Raw genomic sequence first — 25765 nt, forward strand, 5'->3', positions numbered from 1 at the left:
CAAATATAAAATTTCCAAAAACATTACATTTTCTCCATTTAGAGCCTTAACTTTTCTTTCTTGCATAATGGACATTTATTTTCTTATTTGGCATACTATATAAAACATTTCTCGCTTATTGTGGATATTGCTATTGTCATGTGCAAAGTCATATTTATTGCATCCATGTGGTCTATTTAATAGTTTTATTTTGATACCAGTGTAAGTTTCCCCCACTGTGACCTGAATAACACTACAAACTCTCACGTGGATATAAGCTCTTTTACATTGAAAGCCAATTTACAGCCTGATTAGTCCAGATCTATCTGCCCAACCCCCCTGGGAGCTCCATTGCGGACGGAGGACACATAATTAAAGGTCCAGAAAGGAGAAAGATGGAGGCAGAAGGTCTGTGAACTGCTGAAATAAGTGGTCAGACATATTACTGTCATCCTTTTCTCATATTAAAGTCCATTATGAACTATGTCATGGATGGTTGCTAGAGAAGAGCTAAGGTGTTGTGTTTAGGGTGTCGCTATGTGATTGCTAGGTGTTCTGGGTGGTTTCTTATTGGCTGAAGTAATTCCAATCACTTAGAAAGAGGACAGAGCATCTTTCCTAAAAACTGCTGGATTTGAGGTGTCATTGATGCCTGTAGCAAAAGTCTAAAGACCAAAGAACAATAACTATATTAGCATCCACACAAACTCACAATAACATCTGTTGATCAGGAGCATGCGCTGCAGTTTTGTCGCCTGTTCTTCAAAATACTTCAGTTCATTAATATTGGAATGATTCTGATTGGCTGTCAATGTTTTTATTGGTTTTTATTTGGTTTGATTTTTATCAGCTGGAAAAAACTTCATTCTGAAATCAAATGATATTGTTAGTCTGTGTCATTATCATTATAGAATTAAAGTAATTATTATAACATTACAGTTATCGTTATAGTTATCATCCTTGCTGTCAGTCACCATAATATTTCAATTTAAGTATGAAGTACAGTTGCAGTATGAAAACCCATTTCCTCCATGGAAAAATAAAAAAATTAAAATTAAATTGCAATTTTATCTTGCAATCTTGATTTTGGGATTTTTTTTTTTTTTGAGGAGGGGGGGGAATCAAAATTGTGAGATAAACTCAGAATTGTGCGATTCAAACTCACAATTGCAAGAAAAAAAAACTGAATTAAAAAGTCATGGCAGAAACACACACAAAAAAAAAAAAGAAGCGTGAGCTATAAACACAGAATTCAGGGAAAAAGTTAGAATTGTTGTGATGCAAACTTGTAATTGCAAAAAATTCTGAGTTGTCTCACAATTCTGACATTTTTCCTCAGAATTGACTTTTTTATATTGTTTTATTCCATGGCCGAAACAGGCTTTTGCAGTAATGCTTGAATTAGCAAAGCAAAAGAAAAAAGAGAGAAAGTAATTTGTAACTAATTAGCAAATTCATACATGAAAGAGTGAGGGAAGACATAAAATGAGGTTGACATCCTGTTTATTTAATTCAGTTCTGTATAAACGGAGAGTTGTTAACTAGAGGAACGTTGACATTTGTAAGAATCTGTTGTACACAATGTACAGATCACAAACACAGCTTCCTGTGTGAATTTAAGAGTGTCATACAGAAAATATATCGCCGTTTTCAAACATCTTTTGCCTACCTTCTTTTTTTTCCAATCGTACTGTAATATAACTTGCAAAAACATAATAAAAAGCTACATGCACAAAGCAATCGATTGGAGTACACATACCTGAACAGACATTAAGGACACGTGTGTGTGTGTGTGTGTGTGTGTGTGTGTGTGTGTGTGTGTCTAATTTTACATGTGGAACTACCTGAGCATAAAGCCTCATGGCTCACCATCATTACTGCACGCAAATCTCAGGAACTTGTTTTGCACAGGAAATTAAATGAGAATAATGACATTATCTAATGCAAGAGTATAAACCCACCAAATGTACACAGATTTTCTTTGGTAGAACTGTGTTGCCATTTCAGTAATCGCCTATTTATAATATTGTTCACCTGAGCCCTTATACACCACTGTTTCACTACAAATCAAACAGACAATAATAATAGCTATACAAAATAGAAAGGGATTATCCTCACGTTTTACGGAAGTGATTCAGACTTGCATCTTGAATGACTCTTTCTCCATATCATTTGTTGTTAAAGGGCTCAGTCTCTCAGGATTTAACAGTGTGAAGAAAGCTGGCTGCCATCGAGACCAGAGGAAGGATGTGAAGCGTCCAGCTGAACCATTTACGTAAGAATCTTTCATCAGCTGTTTATACTAAATGAAAACATTCAAGAGAATTAGCGTTCTGTTTATGTGAAAAAGCATGTGATTTTGTGGGAGGAAAAAAAAATGTTCAGAACTGACTATTCCCCCCAAATGATAACTAAACGCCTCAAAGTAGTTTGCTATTTCCATCCGGTAAACCAAATTGGACATTGTGTATTATAAAACTTTCACAAGTAGCCTAAACAACTCGAAGGAGATGATTGAGGAAGTGATGTCACACAGGATTGGTTGCGTTGGAAATGTCCCTAGTTTGAAATACAATCAGCAAAGTTAACAAAAAAAAGACCAATTTTGTTTTCACAATTACCAAACAGTCTGTAGCAGTTGAGACATGGGTATTTTTGAAGCCCATGAGACCCAGTGTTTCACTTCCTGTCTTGTTTCTTTTTAATCATGCTTTCCTTTTCCTTTCTTCTGTTCCTTTCCATTTTCCGTGACCTCCGATGTCTTGCTGGTGCCATTGGAGATGCCGTTCACAGCAGGTTTGGCTGACTTGAGGCGTGGCAGGCGGCGGTATGTCTGGTAGTAGAAATTGGCAAACAGGATGATGAACGTAACGGCGTAGCCAATCAGAGCCCACTGCATCCAGGCCGGGAATGGGCAGCCCGTGTAGAGAGAATGAGTGGCGTGGCCAATGGTGACGTGGAACTGGATCTAAAAACACAAGCAAAGCGGTTTGTAGCAGAAATCCACAACTTCTTTGATTGCTTAAAGTAGTCTAGAAGAATTTAAAGATCAGATAACGTCACAAAATGACAATTTTGCTCACAAAGATGCTGTTTTACCTACACTCTAAAACATGAGTATAGGTAAACTGGATTGGGTTACTGCCCAGAAGGTTGGGTTAAAAATTGAACCCAACTGTTGGTTAAAAACAACCCAGCATGTGTTCTGCCAAATATTTACCCAGCACTGGGTTGTATTTAGAGTGTACCTCAATAGTTTAAACGCAATCATTCACTGTATTCAGACGATTGTAATTATTTGGCCAAGATTCTGCAAGATCTGCTTTAAATCAACATATTGATTCTTAATCATTTTCAGAAATATGCTAAAGATGTAACTGTACCTGGATGTACTATAAACACTGTAGTGGACTTTTGACAAATATACACCATATTGTACATTGCACATGAATGATTAATTGTGTTATTATAAATAATAGTAATAATAATAAATAAGTAATTATAACTGATTATTGCATTCTTTGATCGTTACATGGAAATTTCAAAGTCCCAGTACATTTTTAAATCCCTACTCAGCTTTAATACCTTATTAAACTAGATTTACTTTTATTGAAAATTTAATCAGTTTTGTATGAAATTGTTTCCGCCATTAGATTTAAAATATATATATATATGTAAAGGTAATTGTGACTCTATCTATATAATGATTTGTTTTCTCAGAATTGCTAAATATAAACTCAAATGCGAGATATAAACTAGCAATTCTGAGAAACGAGTCATAATTGCAAAGTATAAACTCAAAATACTGTATGAGATATAATGTGAGATATAACCTCGCAATTGCAAGAAAAAAGTTGTGAAAAAGTCACAATTACCTCTTCATTTTTTATCCCATGTTGGGAAAAAAAGTCAGAATGGCGACATCAACTTAGAATTAAATTTTGAATTGCGAGGAAAAAAGTCCGAATTAATTTTACCATTCAGTTTATATCTTGAGATAAAAAGTCGCAATTACCTTTTATATATATATATATATTTTTTTTTAATCCATGGTGGAAACAATAACAAAAAAAAGCAGAATTGCAAGAAACAAATATCAAATTGTGAGATATAAACTCAGAATTGCAAGGCACACAATGTCAGAATTGTGAGAAAAAGTTGCAATAACTTTTTAATTTATTTTCCATGACAGAAACAGGCTTCCATAGAATTGTGTACCTTGAGCTAAGTGAACAAATAAGCAACCCATATCAGTTTGGTAGATTTATAAGAGGGATGAGGAGTGGGGTTTTTTTACCATCTGAATAATAGTGAGGTATTTCTTCCACCACAGGTACTTCTGGATCTTTGGTCCGAACGCTGCCAGCCCATAGTAGCCGTACATCAGCACATGAATGCCGGAATTAATCGTAGCGCCAAAGAAAGCTGTGAAGAGGGAAGGAGATTTAATTGGATGTAATATCAATAAATATGTTGGTCCAACAAAATATTGATTCAGGTCTAGGATTGTTATGATCAATGGCACTGTTTCATGGAAATTAATTTTCTTGTATAAACAGTCACATTCATGTGGAAATTTTTCAAAAGACACAGAAATCCCTTTCGCTCGAGTTTCGTGAATGAAGCAAATTGCTTCAACATGCCATTCGGTTCAAGCTTTATTGCTTAAGTGAACACTATTAAACATCAAGCACTGAATATGAAATGTTCTGGATGTGTCACCAACATTTGTTGAGACACAAGATTACAACATCCAGTCATCTCAAAGCAGTACTCCACCCATTTCAAATCATTATCCTTTGTTCACCCTTTCCTCCTCATTAACCTTCTGACCATCTGTATACCCTTCCAAACCCATTCCACATCCCCCTAAGCTCTCCTAACCTTTCCTCCCCTTTCCTCAAATCTTCCCATCTTCTTATGTTTTTGGGTCTTTTCTTGTTCAAGCCTCAAAATGTACAATTATAAAGTGGAGAAGTTCTTGACAATGGTTCACAACCTTTATCATTTCAGATGATCCACCTTGCTGGTCTACAACGTAATTTCCTCACACTGATGTTAATGCAACACACAGTATGAGCAAAACGAGAAATGCACATAAAATTCATAAAATGTGACCCTGTGGACCACAAACCAGTCTTAAGTCGCTGGGGTATATTTGTAGCAATAGCCAAAAATACATTGTGTCGGTCAAAATTATCCATTTTTCTTTTATGCCAAAAATCATTAGAACATTAAGCAAAGATCATGTTCCATGAAGATATTTTGTAAATGTCCTATCGTAAATATATTAAAACTTAATTTTCGATTATTAATATGCATTGCTAAGGACTTAATTTGGGCAACTTTAAAGGCAATTTTCTCAATATTTGGATTTTTTTTTGCACCCTCAGATTCCAGATTTTCAAATAGTTGTATCTCAGCCAAATATTGTCCTGTTTATTTTATCCTAACAAACTATACATCAATGGAAAGCTTATTTATTCAGCTTTCAGATGATGTATGACTCTAAATTTCGAAATATTGACCCTTATGACTGGTTTTGTGGTCCAGGGTCACAAATGTATACCTAGATTGCAAATTAAAGGGATAGTTCACTCAAACGTGAAAACTGTCGTCATTTTCTCACACTTAAATTATTCCAAACCTGTTCGAGTTTCTTTCTTCTGTTAAACACAAAACAAGATATTTTGAAAAATGTTGGTAACCAAACAGTTGTTGGTTCCTATTGACTTGACAAACCATGTAAAGGGACCAGAAAACCACTTTCAAATGATGACAGAATTTTCATTTTTGGGTGAAATACCCCTTTAAATAGCTTTGGATAAAAGCATGAAAAACATACAAAACATGATGTCCAAATGATATATGGTTCATAAAGGGACTTTATAATGTCTTTGGTCTATTGTAAAATATATTTTGGCCTCATTCTAGGTTTAGGCTTAATATAGGCTAATAAGGCTGATGATAATCGGGGATACTTTTTAAGCAATGCTGCTTGGCCACTTTCCTACTGAGAATGGGTAACAAATTTCTATCTGGATACTTTAGATCGGTCATGGGTCCCATGTCTGACCCGGTTGCCCACTGACGGCAACATTTACTAAAGTTCCCAGGTAACATTGCTCAAAAAGTTGCCTTAAGTTATCATTAGGACTTCAGGCTTTGGCGTTTGGTCTAGTCTATAATGATCACAAGTGGCTTAATTTGACAACAATAGAAGTAATTTAGGTCTGCTAAATCAATGTGTGTGTGTGTGTGTGTGTGTGTGTACTCACACTGTCCGCCAGGAACCCACTTGATGCCGATCCACCACAGGATGAACATTGTGCAGTGGTGATAGACGTGCAGGAAGCTGACCTGATTAAACTTCTTCCTCATGATGAAGAACACTGTGTCCAGAAACTCCACCCCCTTAGAGATGTAGTACCACCATAGCGCTGACGCTATCTGCAGAAACACCACCGATACCAGTGACGATACACATTTCTACCTGTCTGTCTGTCATTCGATCTATCATCCTATTGTTTCTGTCATTTTATCTTGTTTGTTTATTTGTTTCTTTCTTCCTTTCTTTCACAGTGCTGGATTGGTAACCAAATTGTTACGGTGTGTGATCTGTCAACTCCCATAACCACTGAAGCCTTGATAATCTAAGCTTTGCTGAAGTCACTTTAGACAAGCTATACAATTATTCATTGCAGTTAATGTGCCATTTAGGTATATTTGCAGCAAGAGCCATCAGAATGGAGGCGTGGCCTACAGGTGGGGAGACTCCTGACTTCATCTCTGTCCTCACGTCACCAGGGAAACCAATCTTGCCAATGAAGGTGACAATGCATGCCAAGACAACAGCATGAGGAAACTCTAACCGACGTCAGTGAAAGCGAATCCAGGGATTCTGCATTCCGGCCTCCTGATTACAGTTAAGCCTCGCTCTCACAGAGCTCTACTCAACTTTCTCCCTGTTCCTTACAGCTGTGCTACAAGATCATGGCTTCAGTCTGGAGTTTTTGATTGTTAGTCTGTGTATAATTGGCTTTATATAAAAACAATAGCAGTCTATGGTGTGTCTTTTAAGTAAACATGTTTAAGGGAGGACAGTGCATTTCTTACCCTGACTTCATTAACATCATTGGAGTAGTTCACGGGCTGGCAGAGGTAGCTGTATCCGGCCGCTCTGGAGCCCAGGAGCAGCTAGAGGCAAAAACACATTGTTCATTATTATTATTATGATTAAGTGCTCACGGAAAGGTTAATGGTCACAAAAGGTTAATATGCTTTGGGAAAACATATTCTGCACATTATGTCCCTTCATAGCATTTTTTTGTTTGTTATGCATGCAAGAGTTCGACTTGCGAAACAAGCAACAGACTGTCTGTGTAAGAAGTCAAATATGTCACAATTTTTTATTGAACCAGTGATCATGTGCCAAAAGTCTGTGACCTGTCTTTGGTCTGTCTGTGGTACAATATTGCATATGTAGGGCTGAAGTCAATGCTATTTTGCTTATTTTTTTTTTTCACACAGTGAGGTTATGAATAAATAAATAACCTGATTATGCTAAAATAAAATGGCATAATATGAATATCAGGCAGGATTGTTCCATTAATGGAAAGTTGACAAGTCCTCCAGTTAATTATTATTATTTTATATTATATTTTGAACAATATTTTTTTTATCAAATAAATATTATTTTAAATATTTTAGTGTGTATACAGACACATTTTTCATGCAAAACCTTATACTGTTATTTTTATATTTATTATTTTATATTGTTATTTTGAACAGTAATTTATCATTCTTTTTAACAAATAAATAATTTGAAATATTTGTAAATTATATCTTATTCTTAAAACAAGACAACAATAAAATTATTTAATTAAAAAGAACATAACTGAAAATATTTTCTAAAAATGCACAAATATAATTTCCCTTTTGCAAGTACATTTATCTTGTTTTAGGGATGCTTAAATATCTGTATACAGAAGAATCAGGGGAAAAAGCACAGAGGGATTTTTTTTTTTTTTTTGCAGTATATATTTACACATACATACACATGTACCATGATACTTCCTTGTAACAATTCTTGTTGAGGCCAATATAAATGTGATTGTTCCTACTAGATTCAAATGGATTGACAAGGAGATCAGCAGACCTCTTTGTAGATGTAGAAGTTAAGCAGCACCATGCTGAAGTTGTACACAATGAGGGTTTTTCTGAGCTGAAAAGGCTCCCGGTTCTGCATGTAAAGGGGTCCGACCCAGAGGAAGAGCAGGTAGAGAACACTGATCCCCAGGGTGGGGAGCGGAGATGACATCATCGGCCATTCCTCCACACGCTTATCTGAGATTTAAACACACAAAACCAAATTCGACTCAGAATATTTAGCTGTTTGATTTCATAAAAATATAAAAAAACATATGCAAAAAGATTCTCACCTGCTATGGTAAGGCTCCATTTATAAAACTCTACAGAGTCATTCATAAAGTGAATGACTGTCTCCATGGCTCTAGTTCTAAGATGATTATCCTGTGAAGGAAACAGAATAGAAGCATTTTTAAAGTGCTCGTTTTAGTCTTTCCCTTGCACAATATGAAAACAATTCCTTTAGGACAGTCGGTCTGACAATTCCTTATATCATTTCACAAGACTGTAAATATTAGATTTTGATTGCTCATCACATTGTGTCACATAAATGTGCTGTAATAAGATTCTGTTACACAATAACTGAGCTAAAATATATTATATCCCAATTGGAACATCATTGAAAGTGACAGCACCCTTAGGGCAATTTTTCGAGAAAAAACAATGGTTAGTTATAGACGTTCACCAACTATACGAAATAAGGTAGTACGCATCTTCCTGCCCCTGAAAAGATAACTTGGCTGGGCTCTTTAGCAGGAAATTTTAGATGTGGGCGGTGCAAACATTGTGATAATATGGTGAGATCTAATAGTTTTACTGATGTATCCTCTGGGAAAATATATCCAATTAAGTCCTTTATCAATTGCAATTCCTCATATGTAGTCTATAGGCTAGAATGCAAGTGTGGACATTTCTATGTAGCTCAAACAAAGAGAAAATTGCGTTTAAGAGTGGCTGAACACAAATATGCTATTCGTGTAAAAAACATGTTGTATCCAATGGCGAGGCATTACAATGAGGTGGGTCATGTCACTGAGAGTTCCCTGAAAGTGATTGGAATTGAATCTATCCCTTGTTCTATGAGAGGTGGAAATAGACAGAAACAGCTTCTACAACGAGAGACTTTTTGGATTCACACGCTCCAGGCGACTAAGTCCCCAGGAGTTAATGAAGTATTGAAGCACCATTGATGTATAATTTTATTCCTATACTGTTGTATGTGTGTGGGGTTGGGTTTTTTTTTCCTTTTTTTTTTGTGCACTAAGAAGCTAGTCTTGGCTACACCCACATATTAACCGGCTGTCTTTGATGATTCACTAATTAACACCAGTTTAAGAATACCTGTTTGAGCAACTGATGTGTGTCCTGAAGAAGGCTGGGTTTTTTTTTGTAGATCTACTTTGAACCATTTTGTAATGCTATAAATGCTTTTTATCTTACCACGTGAGTGCCTTGGAAGTATTTTGTCTACATAAACTGAGCTAAAATGTAGGATATAGGTAACAGCATGCCAAAAATGTCATTTTGTGTTGTTTTCCAGATTTATTGCGCCAAAAGGCGGACCCAGAAACAAAGTGACAGATGTGTGCTTGTGTTACTGAGTGTCACTATTTTAAATCAGCAACTAAACCGCATTCCACACCTGAGTGCCAGGTAAGCAGAATTAATATAAGTCACAGTCCACCAGTGTCATTACATAATCAGCTCGTCTTCCACAGACCTGCTGACGCCCGTGCATTATTTAGCAAGCCTATCGTTTTGCATTGAGACAAACGGAAGGAAAACAGGACAGCTGTATACAGTCGCAAATTTAACACACAAGCAAAAGGGTAAAATTCACAAGCAAAGCAGGGAGAGAATAAGCTTTACTAAAAATACTTGGGGTTACGTCAGCTTAAACTTGATTGAAATCTTTAAGAGCTTTGTGGAAGAAAATAGTCATTCAAATGAAGCAAAGTATGCTTATGCATGTATGTAGTGTTCAAAAAGAAAATTTGCACACTTCAAAAAGTCTCCGTATCATTGCATTAGAACATCAAATCAAGTGTCTTTATCTGTGCTGAAATGCTGCAGGATATTATTCTCCTCAGGTTTTTCCATCAGAAGCTGCTGGTATTTTGGTGATTAAGTGGATCTTTAAGGTCAGTTTTCCTCCAGTTTAGACTTCTGTCCTAGCAAAGTAACCACAGATGTAATGTATTCATCACAAATGGACTATATGAGGCACTAAACACAAACAAACACAGTCACACTACGCCTTCGCATGTCTTCATTTTCAGCTAGTTGTCACAATGTTTTTGTCTCAATAACTATAAGCTTTTGAGTACACTTGCACAAATATGTGTGCTCAATGTTTGTTTATAGTGAAAAACTCTTAAATTGGGATTTTTTTTAAATGTCTGTCTTCCGAACTAAAATTCCATCATAATTTTGTTAAATCTAATAGGTTTACATAATAAAAAAGCACTAAAATGCATTCCGATAAGAGTTCACTATAATGAAGGCAGATTTTAGCACTGTGTTCTCAGGACAAGAGTATATTTCAGGTTGATTCAGGTCATCACATTTACACTGAGGCAAGTTGTCACATGTTTCATGCTGCTGCTGTTGTTTTTTTTAAACAATTTATTAATTGCAATTTCTTTTAACCAAAACGTTGGTTTGGTATTTTCACGTTTTTGCATTTCCTACTTGTTTCAACAGCTAAAAGGTTAATAATTAGCTGTTTAATAGCAGTTTGTACCCCATATAGTGTGACAACATGCCCCACTATTGTGTATTGTTTTTCTGGACGGTAACATTGGAAATGTATAATAGATTTTTTTTTTTTTTATCCTGAGACTAAGGTTTGTGCATATAGCATTTGACAAATAAACCCCACATAGAAAAATATCACTAGCCCTGGTTTACTCAATACACTTTCAGAAAAAAGGTATAAAAGCGGTCACCTTTTAAAAGGTATGCATGTGTACCTTATTTACCCCTAAACGCTGCATATATGTACATATCAGTACTTTAACTGTCCCAGTGACCGATTTTGTCCCTTATTTTTTCTAAGGTATGTTGTTTAACAAGCTACTTTGTTACTGGTAGTACGTACTACTACTGCTGCTTGTTTTCTTTAATCTTAATACCTAACTTAGTTTGATATTTTGTATCTAATGCAATGACGTTCAGATCATTTAAAGTTTAGATCAAGTCTGCAAATATGTGTTGAGGCCACTTAACATGCAAGGATGGCATAAATGATTCTGCACTATAAAACGGAAGAGCTGTAGCTGTTAAAATAAACATGTCGGCATGCAGTGCAAAGTTCCTGTGCATCCCCCGCTGAAGACAAAAGCCTCTGTGCGCGTGTGTCAGCAGGTTTCACCAGCATTTGTCAGTCGGACTTTAATTCCTTTTGATCTACGAGCTTAAAGTGTAAGTACAAATGCCCATCGACCCACATCTGAGGCCGCATGCTCTCAGAGGGATGATCGCCATGAAGGTTATCACCACCAGATGCTCCAACTACAAGCGACCGAGGTCTAAAACTTTCCAAGAAACGAAGAAAACCATAAGATGCAACTGTGCATCTGTACCAAACAGTCAATTGTTATGAGCAAACAAACTGAGCATATATGAAATTAGACATGAGCAAGAATAAAGGAATATGCACAGAATAAAATCAAGGTTCTTTACAGTAATAACCTACTGTGGAAAATCAACTGGTCACTGTCAAATAAATAAGTCATTTTTTATTTGCATGTATGCAACACATTAACATTTAATCAGTTCTTATCCATGATTTTTGTGCTGCTATCACCATGCTCTACTGTTTATTAATATATTATTAATCTGAATGCATTAGGCTAAACCAACCATTTCTGCCAACAATGAGTTTACTTTTGACATTAATGTTTACAGGTTCCTCAGATCAGTACATTGGGTTCTGGGTTCTTTAAAAGCATTAGTACAAGATGGTTTACTAAAGAACTAATAAAAAGCTATTTGTGCATCTTTCAAATATTCGCCTATTATTTATTCCAAGCTCTTAACCCTTTATTTTAAACCTGCAGACAAACTTAAATGCATTCAACAAGTGCTACTGAATGATTCCTTTAGGGAACAGGACTAATCTCCATTAAAGCGATTTAACTGGATCTGACATTTTGCAGTAAACTGTCATTTGCATTGAAATGCACGCACATTCCCAAGCCAAATAGGAGTAGATTGAAGTCTGGTACCGATGCAGAAAAACACACTCTTGACACACGCAGTCTTACCTTGTGAGCGCGTGCCTATGCCGACATCAGGTGCGGTGCAGCCCAGGTAAAATATGAGAGTGAATAAATGTCTGGATTTAAATCTACAGTGTGCGTTTAAACACATCAACCCCGCAGGTTTGGCAATAATAACGCGAAGGCAAACTAAATGTAACTAACGGGACTGGAGCATATGAGGCAAACGCATCTGATCAGAGTGTCTGATACTGACTGGACACCGGTCTGTCCGGCACGGAGCATGCGCAGTCGCGCCATGTGGGGCTCGTGCCGGTGCGCTCGGATAAATCCTTTGTTTATGCGTTAAAACGCAAATCTTATCCAGCGGGTGTCAACACACAAAGCTCTTAGCATACATTTGATCTGTTTGGGGACCCAGCAAAAATATTTCAAATAGACACATACACAAGTTTTAAATGAATACATATTTTTGTTTGATCATTATATTATTTTGTAGCTTATTCAGTTTTTATAAACATAATTTTTATTAACAATTTCAATTATTATTATTGTTGTTGTTATACACGGATACCCTACATATTTTCAACATCATTATAGTGTAACGTTTAATGCAATATTTTAATAAATTACATGTTTTAGTCACATAATTGTTATATTATTTATACTCAGTTTGTATAAACATAATTGTTTTCCTATTTAATAATTTAATATCTAATAAGTATGATATTATTATATTATTTAGGTATTGTGTTATATATTTTTAACATCATTGTACCTTTTCATCCAGGTTTGATATATTATTTTTTACTTTATTTGAATAATGTTTAATAATGTATTATCTATAATCATTAAATTAGGCTATAATTTATTATGATCTAATTATTATATTGAATACATATTTTCCAACATCATTGTAGGTCAATGTTTTAGAAAAATACACATTTTATCCAGGTTTAATCATTACGTTACTTTATTTTGTACTCAATTTGTATAACTGATGTTTATATTGAATATTTTCATATCTAATAATTATAACATGATAAAATATAATATATTATTTAGTTCTGCATCATATTTTATATAGGCATGTAGTCATTTTATTGTTTTATAATTAATTTTTTTTTCATCTGACAGGAATATTCTCTATTTAATTTGTATAAATGTAATTGTTTCCATATTTAATACTTCATATATAATTAATATATTTTTAATTTACATTATAGTAATATATTATGCTCCACATCACATTGTATACATCACACATTGGCATACAATGATTTTCATTAATGTTATATTGTATAATGTAACGTAATGTAATGATAATTTTTCCACTGATAGGCCCTCTCAATTAACTCTCCAAATCGACACATACATGAGGGATAACCTGTTGCTGAGAATATTTTATCCCACTGTGAGAACACAATGCAGACACAAGGTGGCAACAAACCCTAGAAAACAATTTGACAGATGGGGGGGGGGGGGGGGGGTGTAGGCTTTGTAGGTTTTTAGTAGACTGAAATAGTATTTTGCTAAACGTACTCTTTGTTCTATTTGCCTTATTTTACAGTGTAACTGCATGATAATCTAAACATCAAAATATGCTTTTATGCAGACATGTGAATCATTATTGTATGAAAACATCAAAAACAAGATGAATTGTTAAATACTGTGCATTATGCAACAATATGTGTTTCATGTTCTTTTTTTTTCTTTTTTCTTTTTGTCACATGACCTCATCATGTTGCATGTTTATTTCGGTTGTAGAGTCCAACTATGTCGGAAATTAAAAGGTTAATTTTTGTCATTTATGAACCTATTTTTACTGTCCAATCAAAGAATATGGGTCAAGAAATTGCTGGTGAGCGACCGTTGTCCCATTTGTCCTTTTAGATCTCACTAACGCCCCCCGCCACGCGCACTTGATGCAAAAGTCTCTGTATTAGTGTTAATCTTAATTTAAAGTGGCAATGAACTAACTTTTTTATTATTATTTTGAACTGTTTTCTTTGGTCCACTTATAATGTTATCAGGATGTTTACATAAAAAAAAAAAAAAAAAACATGATTTTGAAATAGACTATTTTCTGTCCTGTTTTGACCACCCTCATCAGTACACTCCGTTTGAATAGGCCTGAAGGATTGTTGACTGGAAGTAAACTCCCACTGCTATGACTGGCTAATGGAGGACTGCTGTGATTTAGGTTAAAACACATTAATACTCCAAGGATCTGTAATAACTGCCAAAGCAATAATGATAACATAATAATAGTTACTCACACTTGTGTGGTGCGATATTACTGTAAAATCATATATTTGCACAGCATCGTACTTCAGTTTCAATCTTTCTGAAAATTCTGTGAAGAATTGTGCCTTGTTTGTAAAAGAATCCGTTGTAAAGTGAACAATGGACCAAGTTCTTACTGACGCAGTCTGGGTAAAGTTAATCAAATAAAATGAATCGTTTGATTTCTGCGTAGACCTGCGTTTGTCTCTCATCATTTCCCTATGTTTGTGCGAATTGGTGGGCGGGGTTAAACAGGCAGCAATATAGAAGCAGGCGTTGATCTTCTTCTGCAGAGGCGGTACATTTAGCCACACTATTATGTCATAAAGTGGCACATTCCACAAGCTGTCGTTTTGGCAGATTGGCTTTAATATAAGCAGTTTTTAGATTAACAAGAAAGTTTTGACGTCTGAAACTTACAGAATGTTTTTTATAGCACAAAGACCTCTTATTTATAAAAAGATCAAGAGAATTTAGATTTCTCAGTTCATGACCCCCTTTAAAGGCAAAGTTATAACCGAGGTGTGAAATGAAAATCTGTGTGTGCAGACGTTTAGGTGAGGAGCCTGCAGGGTAAGGGCTAATTGCATGACGGCTCAGCTCTGTGATTGTGTGTTTTAGCAGCTCACAGGTGTTCGGTTAGCAGCGGTTGGTCTGTGATCATTCACAGCGGGCCACGGCGCTGCAGAGCAGATGTTCAGTGCTTGAGAGAAGCAGGAGCAGCAGGAGGTGATGGAGTTCAGGCTCACCTCACACATCATCTCACCTGTGTGTCACGCTGACAACTGAACAACAGCAGTGCAACAAACTGTACAAAACACTCCACAGGTTTGCTTTATTTCATGTACAGTACATTTGTCCTTCATTTTTCTACAGTACAGTTCTTGCTTTCTCACTTACTTTTATATTTTTGTACATTTAATTACAAAATTGGTCAGACGTTTGGGGTCTTTTTGAAAGAAATTAATACTTTTATTCTGCAAGGATGCATTAAATTGATTAAATGTGACAGTAAAGTTAGGGTTTAGGTTTGATTTAGACATTGGTTGGGAGACAACAGCAGACAAACCCCCCCCCTCACACACACACACACACACACACACACAGCATATTCATTAGACAACAATTACATAATTTTGATTATGTAAAACCAACAACTGTTTGATTTCCCAAAATAGAATATAGCAAAATATAACTTAATTAATTTGTGTTTCCTGCTAGCTAAATTTCCCATGCATAAGCAAAAATCTGGCTCTAGACCTCTTTTTTCTTTATTCAGAGCTGATATAGACAATTTGGAAACTATCCAAAGATCTGTTTATTCTTAAGTAGGCTAATCAAAACTACATCTGATGCATCCTGTGTCCTCTTAAGGTGTAAATTTACTTTAGTACAATAAAACCATGGTTAATTTCCTTAAGGAATTTGTACCTGTGTATACTTTCTTTTTTATTAATTTTGTTTTTTATAACTTTCCTGTCTTATTAGTTTGTTTTGTACTGTTTGATAAAAAAAAAAGAAACCAGAAACAAAAATTGCGATATGCGCTGCGAAGTCTGAAAAATTATTCACAAACCATCATTTCAGATCTGGACTTCGAAACACAAATCTTTCAATTTTGCGAAATGATACGCAAACCCACTTGATCCGAATTTCTGGTATGAATCAAAAGATTCACAAACCCGTTCAGAAGTTTTGATCTAGACTAAATCAAATGATTTGAGATGTGCGCTCCGAAGTTCCGACCTAAATCAAATGATCAGCGTTTCGAAGTCTCGATCTGAATTCACGTTGCACGTTGTTGCTCTTTTGTTGGTTTTGATTGCTTCTTATGTCCTCATTTGTAAGTCGCTTTGGATAAAAGCGTCTGCTAAATGACTAAATAAATAAATACATTCGCAAAAAATCATTTCAGTTCGGATATGCGGTACGTGATCCGATTTGTATGGAAGCCCGTTTCTGCCACTGAATAAAAAATAAAAAAGGTTATTGCGACTTTTTTTTCCAAAGAATTGCGAGATATAAAGTCAGAATTTCGGACTATTTTTCCTCACAATTGCGAGTTTATATCTCGCAATTCTGACTTTTTTTCTCGCAATTGCGAGTTTAGGGAAGCGCGGGGTACAAAGTAACGCAGGGTTAGTTGTAACACGTTTTTTTTTAAATATTTCCACACATGCTAGCATAACCAAATTTACAGTATTTACTAGTTACCATATCAACATTATATAGAGAAAAAAGTGCACAAAAATTCAAAATAATAGCAGATTTGTCTCATTTTAAATTAGACAAATCTGCTGTTATTTTAATCTCCAATCTGTTATTTATCAGTTTAGTTGTTGTTGTTTTTTAATATCTCGATAACTAGTAGTATGAAAATTGTTGTTTTTGTTGTTGCTTTGCTTTCAAGAAAAACTTGAGGTAATTTTAGAGATAACTATCTCGCTGAACGTGTCAAAGCATCTGATGTTTTATGACTATTGAAGGCATCACATCCTTGTTTGTTTCACACCTATGGGGTCCTACCTATAATCACAATTTGGTATTTAAATAAGGTTTAGGCGGCACATAGTTATCCACAGAAGACATTCTCCTGTTACAATGGCTGCCGCTGTTCCAAACAGTCCTGAAACATCTAGAAGAATGATGTGTGTAACACCGCCAAGAAGATCTGTTGAAATGAGAGAGGAGCTGACTTTAGCACCAAGTAAAAATCAAGGGAAGAGTCTAACAAAAGGTTCTCAGTAAAGATGCCGATTTTGTGAAACAAGATTTCCCAGTGTCTTATGAACGTGTGGATAGATTTGTGTTTGACAAAGAGTTTCAGATTGTAAAACTCTAAGTTGTGGAATCTTACGAAGAATATACATCCGAATGGGACTATCTGCTTTTGACTGCCATAGACTGGACATACTTCTACAATCAAATTTGGAGAGAATTTAATTTTGGTGGAAAATCTGGTACTTTTTCCAGTGGGAAATTGCCCTATATTGGTAAATAAACACAGCAAGGATGCTGAAACAAACTTTTTGTCTCAAAGCAGCGACGAGTCTGACTCTTAGTATGATAGTGACTGGCCTATTCAAGAGGACAACCCCTTCAAATGTTGCAAAACGAGTCTATATTGTGAGTGACGTACCTGTACACACCATGTTCTCGACAAGCTGTTTAACTTTAATTTAATTTATTTTAAGCATTGCTGAATGATAAGTATGTTTAATCCTAACGACGCGCATCAATATTGTTTTACCAGAACCATGTGTTATAGCAAACCTCTATGGCAAATAATCTATTGCGCAATTATATTGTAATTTATTGAGTCCTTGCTTCTGTTTCCATGTTACTACCTCTGTGTTCCTTGCTGTATGTTTAATTGTTTAATAAACAGCTATTGGATTACATTTTCCCTTGCCTCTAAGACTCTTTTATTCAAATTGTGTCATATGTTTAAAAGGTATAAGCATATTTTGAAACACATTAAAAATATCGTTGATGAATGTATTGTTCATCACATTTTTAATTTATTTGAAATATTTTTATATGGAATTGTCACTAAAGGTCTTTAACTGTACTTAGCATCTTAACATTATCTTTGGTATAGAAGTTAAAGTATATCCAGCGTGAAATTAATGTTATGGATCATGGATCTTATTATGAACAATACATTTTTGACCCTCTAACCTTTAATCATAATATCTTCTTGTGAAAACGACAGACTTCTCTCTCGTGACATATGCACGGCTTCTCCAGTCATCTTGCAGTGATATCAGTATAGATTTCTATTCATATCCCCAGTCACCGTAGCCACCCGATCTGGTCCGTATCCAGCCCAGATGGTCACTGCAGTCACCAGATCCAGTTCGCATCCAGATCAGATGGTGGATCAGCACCCGGAGATGACCTCTACAGCCCTGAACGTCAGCGGAGACCAGGACACCGAGATGAGCGCCAGTGACAGATCCCCAGTGAGGACCCCGCCACTTAGACAGCCACCGGGAAAGACCACTGGAACCAGTTGAGCCCTTACAATCTGATTTGCTGCAGTTGGAATTGAACTGCTGGTTCGTTTGGCCAGAGGAGAACTGGCCCCCCGACTGAGCCTGGTTTCTCCCAAGGTTTTTTTTCTTCATTCTGTCACCGATGGAGTTTTGGTTCCTTGCCGCTGTCGCCTCTGGCTTGTTTAGTTGGGGACACTTCATTTCCAGCGATATCGTCAACCTGATTGCAAAGACACTATTTAAACTGAACTGCGCTGGATGATGACATCACTGAATTCAATAATGAAATGCCTTTAACTGAAAATTTAATGACTTTTTTTAATCTTTTCATTTTACATTATTGACGCACTATTTTCCTTTTTTTGATATTGTGCAGTTGATTTGAGACAATTTACATTGTTAAAAGCGCTATATAAATAAAGGTGACTTGACTTGACTATTCTAACTCAGGGTCATTTTATATCAGTGAAACATTTAAATAAAGTTAACTGTGTGAACACATATTGCTGATTATTGTCGTTTTTAAATTTAAGTTAACAATGGTTGTGGTCACAGTTTCATGCAACGAGCCTTCATTGATTGTATAGCTTAAATACTAATTTTGCATCGGTTACAAAAGTGTCAGGCACGAAGCTTATATGTATTTTTAAATAATTACGATAGGGTTTGGGTAGTTGGGTGCATTTAAGCGGTGAAAACTTGTGATGGACGAGAGTGCTACTCAAACAGGCCTCTGTTTAAATTTGTTTACCCGCAGTTTCACCATTCTTATCTTATTTTCCCACCTAATTGTAATTGTTAAGCCTTACGCTTATGGCGTTATATGCTTTGTTTCCTAGTTTTTTGCTGTCATGTTAGCGGTCCTCTTTGTTCACATAAGTCAGTATTCCTGTGAATATGGTTGATTTAATAAAATATTACTTTAAACCTCATCTTCATTCAAGACATTTACATTATATTATTATATTATCCTAGTTTTTATATACACGGTGGTACCGTTTTGAAATAATTTAAGATGGTTTCTTATTAATTATGTTCCGTCTACACTCAAACATTCTATTGTCTACCAGTTTTCTTTTTATTAAATTGATAGCAAAAAAATCAATAAATAAAACTTACTATCTGTACCGCGTTAGACTATCCAGGACTCATCACAGCCCTCAACACTTTCCTCATTTGTAAGTCGCTTCGGATAAAAGTGTCTGCTAAATCGTTACATTTAAATGTTTTAAATAAAGACAGTTTTATGAACCCAGAGAATAGAATAACGAGTTAAGTGAGTCAGCCTTTGTTCAACAATATATTGTTGAATATACATTCACACATTGTAGTGAAGAAAATTATCAAATTGCCATTACGAAAAAATCAGTAGTAATGGCATTGCAGGTGATCTAGCCAGAAATGAAAATCTTTGCAGACCAACATGTTTTGCTCTAATATAAAATCAATGAGCGAAGCAACAATTTGTCATAGAATCACAATTTTTGGATGCCAGCAACAAACATAGATCTGTTACAGACGTACATAGACAGAGAACCTCGTTAATGTCCATCTCATCCTCACATTCAGACATCACATCCAGAATTTGTCTGCCAATTACAAAGCCTGGCTCTCTGCTGGTGATAAACATGCTCGTCAAATCAGGCCATGGATATTTCAGGCTTCTTACAATTTTCATTTCGTTCTTGAGCTTTGTTTCACGTTTGGTATCTCCTGTAAAATCGTGATTTGGATTGCACGCCGCCCCGATAATCTTACGCATCATTTGTCCTCTGTAATGTAGTTTAAACATGGGGTCTATGACGTCTTTTACAAAACACGTTTTTCCCGCGGCGCAGTCGCATTCCAGCTGCTCATCCGCAGCAGCGCCAGAACTCCAGTCACGCTCCATCAGCTCTTTCAGCTTTTGTCAGATGACTTTCAGAATTCAATTCTTTCCAAGACATAAACTTTGTCTCCTAATTGATATAGAATGTTGTCGCCGTTTCCTAGAATCTGGATTGACTGGTTTAATCCACGACGGTCCAGTGGAATTTCAGTTTCCGGGTTATGCTTCAGATCCGCCGAAGCATTATTAGTAGAAAAATTGCAGAGTGCGTCAGGCTCAGACAAATTGTATTCTTTAAGCTGATTTTGTCGGTCCATGTAGATAACGTTCAACTTTTGATCAACAAGATCTTGCAGTAGCTCCGACGTCTGCACTGTCAAATGTGGTATTGTTCGCAGCGCCGCAACTGTAGAGTTTATCAGGCCAGCCATTGTTGGCTTTAGTGATTGGATCCACCCTCACCCCCGTTGCGTGGTGTACAGGGTGGGTTTGTCATCAGGAAGCCATAAACATTGGTCACGCCTAAGATAAGTTTCACTCAAACCAGTTATGAACCAGCTCCTCTCTCATTTCAACAGATCTTCTTGGCGGTGTTACACACATCATTCTTCTAGATGTTTCAGGACTGTTTGGAACAGCGGCAGCCATTGTAACAGGAGAATGCAGAATGTCTTCTGCGGATAACTATGTGCCGCCTAAACCTTATTTAAATACCAAATTGTCAATATAGGTAGGACCCCATATGTGTGAAACAAATGAGGATGTGACGCCTTCAATAGTCATAAAACATCAGATGCTGAAGTATATTCTGAAGTATAGATAGACAGCGTGCCTTGCTTTAGTGACACACAATGTGTTTACCCTATTAAACATGTTTAAAACTTGTGGTTGTAATTATTTTACAGAGAAGTATCGAAGATACTCTCGCCCCTACTTCTCAGTTAGGCCCAAACATTAGATAGGGTGGATGGTAGGGGTGTGAATAAATTGCTTGGCTCTTTGTCTTCAGTTTTTAACAATAGCCTATCAGCTTGTACTGACTCTATATTGCCGTGTCAGGATGGACACATCTGAATGTTTTAGAAAGACCCAAGCTTAAAACCTTTTCAGAAGGATATAAACAGTGTGATGGGTAATGGTCTTCGTGAATGCTTTGATTTTTTGTCTTAGCCATTATGATTTAGCCCATAGATCAGGTAGACACGTGTTTGGAGGTTTTCAACCTAAAACAAAGTACATCCCCAAACATGACATCTTTTTTCTGCCACCACTGGAAGGTAGACGTACATTAGCATAAGAGACATTAACATACAGTCTATAGATCAGACAATGGTGAGGTGTCGTCATAAACACTGTTGTACAGACCCAGAAAGTCAGATGAAGAAAGGATGATTTTAGACTAGACATTTTTAGACTAGTTAGGACGTTCATGTGAAAAGTTTAGATACTGACTAATTTCTCAATACATGTTTGATACTATCAGTCAGGATAATGCATTGAAATCCAAATAAACAACAACACAGCCCCCAGATAGTAGGGCTAATTTGACACCTGGGGTCATAAATCATAAAAAAAATATACTCTGAACATGAAGTGGATTTACACAATTCTTGCAGTTGCGACTTTATATCACGCAATTCTGATTTATATCTCTAAAAAGTCTATAAAATATAGCTATAAAAAAGTCAGAATTGTGAGATAAAAAGTCGCAATAACCTCTTTTTTTTATTATTCAGTGGCGGAAACGGGCTTCCATAGATTTGAGCGTTTTGAAACAGTAAATAATTCACTCAGTTGAATCGCTTTGTCTGTTCTTCCACTTTTTGCCTTTATACGACACAGACAGTAGTAGACTACACTGTAAAAAAAAAAAAAAAATTTGAACCAACTTAAAATTTTAAGGCAACCCTTCAGCAGATTTTTGAGTTTTCTCAACTTGTTGTTTTAAGTTTATACAACAAAAAGTTGAGAATCTCCTACAAAATTAAGTTGAGAGAACTCAAAAATCTGGTGAAGCTGGTTGCCTTAATTTTAAGTTGGCTCAACTTTTCTTTTTTTTTTCTTTTTCTTTTTTTACAGTGTACTACTGGCTTAACTCACTAGTTTTTAACATTAACTGAAATAAGCGAAAAAGTATGATATTTACAAATAAAATATCCATATTTCCATTCTGAAGATGTCGTCATTCTGATGTTGAAACATCCAATGCAAATCTACAAACATATTCAGGTGAAGTAACCGGTTTACTGTTAACTAGTGAAACACATTAATATGACGAGCTGCATCTCAAAATATTTGTTAGATAGAGTCATTGTGTATTATGATCGAGTTTGTAGCTCAATGTATATGCTAAATAGCTTGACCTCTGCAGTTCAGCTGGTGAAAGTTCAAATCAGCTGAAAGCATTCAGTCATCTCATACCATTGAAGTGAATGTTAAATTTATCAGTATATAGCTATTGTAATAAATATTTGAGAAATGATTGTTGTATCTGATTGTATTAGTGATAGTCAATGTAAAAAAGAGCAAATGGGAGAAGCAGATGAGCACAAAACAATACATTTATGATGTTACCAAAGATTTCTACTTCAAATAAATGTGGTTCTGTTGAACTCTGTTCATCAAAGAGTTATGAAACTAAATATTTCATGGTTTCCACAAAAATATTAAGCAATATTAAACTCTTTTCAGCCTTGATAAAAGTAAGACATGTTTCTTGAGTAGCAAATCAGCCTGTGATGATATCTGAAGGATCACGTGACACTGGAAACTTGGGTAATGATGCTGAAAATTCAGCAATGCATTACTAAGTTACATTTTAAAATATATTCAAATAGAATTAATCAGTTAAACAGAAATAAACTGTTATTTTAAGCTGTAATAATAGTTCACAGTATTGGTGTTTTTACTCTATTTTTGATCAAATAAATGCAGCCTTGGTTAGCATAAATGACAAAAACATTTAAAAATGTTAAACATTAAAAAAACACCCTCACTTCTTTCTTTCTTTCTTTCTTTCTCAGATGCATTCAGTTAAGTCAATGAAGCCGTTTTTCACTTTATGTCTGTATTGAGATTTCTAGGAAATAAATTCAACATCTGTGCTTTCTGAGTCATCTGCAACTATTGCTCACTTACATTGGGGTAGAAATGCATTCCAAGTAATAAATTCATGAATAAAGACAGCATGTGTGTCATGTACAGCAGTGGAAACAAACAGCATGTTTATTGCAAATGACATGATTAAATATATATGTTTAGCAAAAATACAGTAACATTTTGAAAAAGCCAATTTTGAGAATTTTAAATAGTTTCCATGTTTGAATTTATTACAAATGTAATTTATTCCTGTGATTTGTAAAGCTGAATGTTTTTTAGCAGCCATTACTCCAAAAAATAATGTTCAGATATTCCTCCGAATATTTCCTCCGAATGACCTGGATACACATGCATACAAAAATACACACCTGCAAGTTATTTTGAAGTGACTATTACATGTGAAATGTTCCTATTTTGTAACTTCATCCAGACACACACATGTCCAGACAGTAAAGCGGGTATAGAGTCTTTCCTGAATGTGAGTTGAGGTCCGTTTGTCTGCTGTCTGGTTCTCATTCACAAACTGATTTCATTTTGTGTCGCTAAGGGCTTTTCCCTCTCCATTTTATAAAGCTTAACTGAGATCATCCAAACAAACCAAAGGATTCTCACATTTCAGCTCATGGGAGTTTAATGTGTGTCTGTTGTTTTAAAGTGAGATGAAAAAGAGAGAAGGACTGTTTTGATTATACAGAGCAGAGGTGATGAGTCTCCTGAAAGCAATGCTGATTTGTTTAGTATGTGCACTCCATTAAATAGAAGCTGTTCTGTTTGTATCCTGCTCCAGAATCAAACGCTCAAGGGCTGCGGGTCACGACTGACACATGGAAATGGAAAGAACTCCTGGATGGCACAAGGGAGGAAAAGGAACACAGAGTGAGCGATAATGAGAGTTTCATTGTGAGCGAGAACAGGTGATGTAGCACACTGGCTCTTTCACACACACACACACACACACACACACACACACACACACACACACACACACAAACAAACACACCCACACACTCTTTAACTTGGTTGTGTTGTACTTTAAGGAAGTATAAAAAAAAAAAAAAAATAGAATTAGTGTCTTTATTGTAACTATTAAACACAGATTTTGTATGAAATTGATTTTAATAAAAAAATTATAAACTTAAAACTTAAATTTACATTAAAATGAAAAAATAAAATATATATTTTTTTAAAACAAATAAAAAATAAAAGCACATAACAAAATTACAAATGCATAAACTAAAATTTAAATAAAAATATATATAAAAAAATATTCAGAATATGAATAAATTCTGTAATATTTAAATAATACTAAAATATATTTTATCTGGTCAAGTTCAGACATTTAACCTATTAATTAGGCCTTGATTTAGAAAAAAAAAAAAAAATCCACATTGGGGCAAGATAATCATAATAAATAATGCATAACACTTCCTCCAGTAAAAAAAAAAAAAAGTCCATCCTTTTTTGTCCTCTGACATCAAAATCCACCGACATAAAAAAATGTTTTGTACTGTTTTTATTTGTTAACGGTACTTGACCTGTGCAAATTTCTCTCCTGATTCAGAAGAGACGACTTTTTCACTGGAGAAAGTAAAGTAAAGTTATGGTTTATGGACTCTTATGTAGTTCAAAATGTCTTAATGGATTTATTTCTTATTTTAAAAATATACAGCTTTTCAATCCACAATACATTAATTGATGGACTGGAGTCATGTGGATTACTTGTGTAATATTTTTATGTTTTTATTTTTTCTGATGGCACCCATTAACTGCAGAGGATCCACTGGTGAGCAAGTGATGCAATGCTAAATTTCTCCAAATCTATTCCCACGAACAATCAAACTCATCTACATCTTGGATGACCTGAGGGTGAGTAATTTTCATTTCTGGGTGAACAATTAAAAAAAAAAAAAAAGATTAAATATACAGTATGGATACATGAAAATGTACTACATAATAGTAATGTGCGTGTGTGTGTGTGTGTGTGTGTGTGTGTGTGTGTGTGTGTGTGTGTGTGTGACTAATCTGTGCAGTGAGGTTTGGATTGAATGTGTGTTGTGCCTACAAAAGTGATGAAGCCATGTGTGCATGTGAAGTTTAACTCAGTCAAGATGTGAATGGTTTTCATTCTCACACTGTTAGGAAAGTACAGCACGCTGAGAGACGCTGACACATGACAGGATGTATCACTGGTTATCTCATGCTTT

General features: G+C 35.4%; 1 protein-coding gene across 1 annotated transcript; it reads right to left on the reverse strand.

Moving 5' to 3' along the window:
• Positions 1–1466: 1466 nt before the first annotated feature.
• LOC306860176 (very long chain fatty acid elongase 4-like) lies at positions 1467–12650 on the reverse strand. The gene is made up of 7 exons (XM_079401740.1): positions 12396–12650; positions 8421–8511; positions 8138–8325; positions 7096–7176; positions 6258–6429; positions 4277–4404; positions 1467–2947 (listed from the first exon to the last, which is right to left on the reverse strand). The coding sequence occupies exons 2-7, from the start codon at positions 8485–8487 to the stop codon at positions 2681–2683; spliced, it is 903 nt and encodes a 300-aa protein (XP_079257866.1). The 5' UTR covers positions 8488–8511; positions 12396–12650; the 3' UTR covers positions 1467–2680.
• Between the last annotated feature and the right edge of the window lie 13115 nt (positions 12651–25765).

The sequence above is a fragment of the Barbus barbus genome (assembly GCF_936440315.1).
Source record: "Barbus barbus genome assembly, chromosome: 41".
Classification (NCBI taxonomy): domain Eukaryota; kingdom Metazoa; phylum Chordata; class Actinopteri; order Cypriniformes; family Cyprinidae; genus Barbus; species Barbus barbus.

What these genes read in the sequence shown, in the direction of transcription:
- LOC306860176 (XM_079401740.1), bottom strand. Translation starts at nt 8,487, where the DNA reads ATGGAGACAGTCATTCACTTTATGAATGACTCTGTAGAGTTTTATAAA. An exon ending in GTGGGTTCCTGGCGGACAGT is followed by an intron (nt 4,405 to 6,257) that starts GTGAGTACACAC and finishes CCCTCTTCACAG; the next exon opens with CTTTCTTTGGCGCTACGATT. An exon ending in ACCTCACTATTATTCAGATG is followed by an intron (nt 2,948 to 4,276) that starts GTAAAAAAACCC and finishes TTGTGTTTTTAG; the next exon opens with ATCCAGTTCCACGTCACCAT.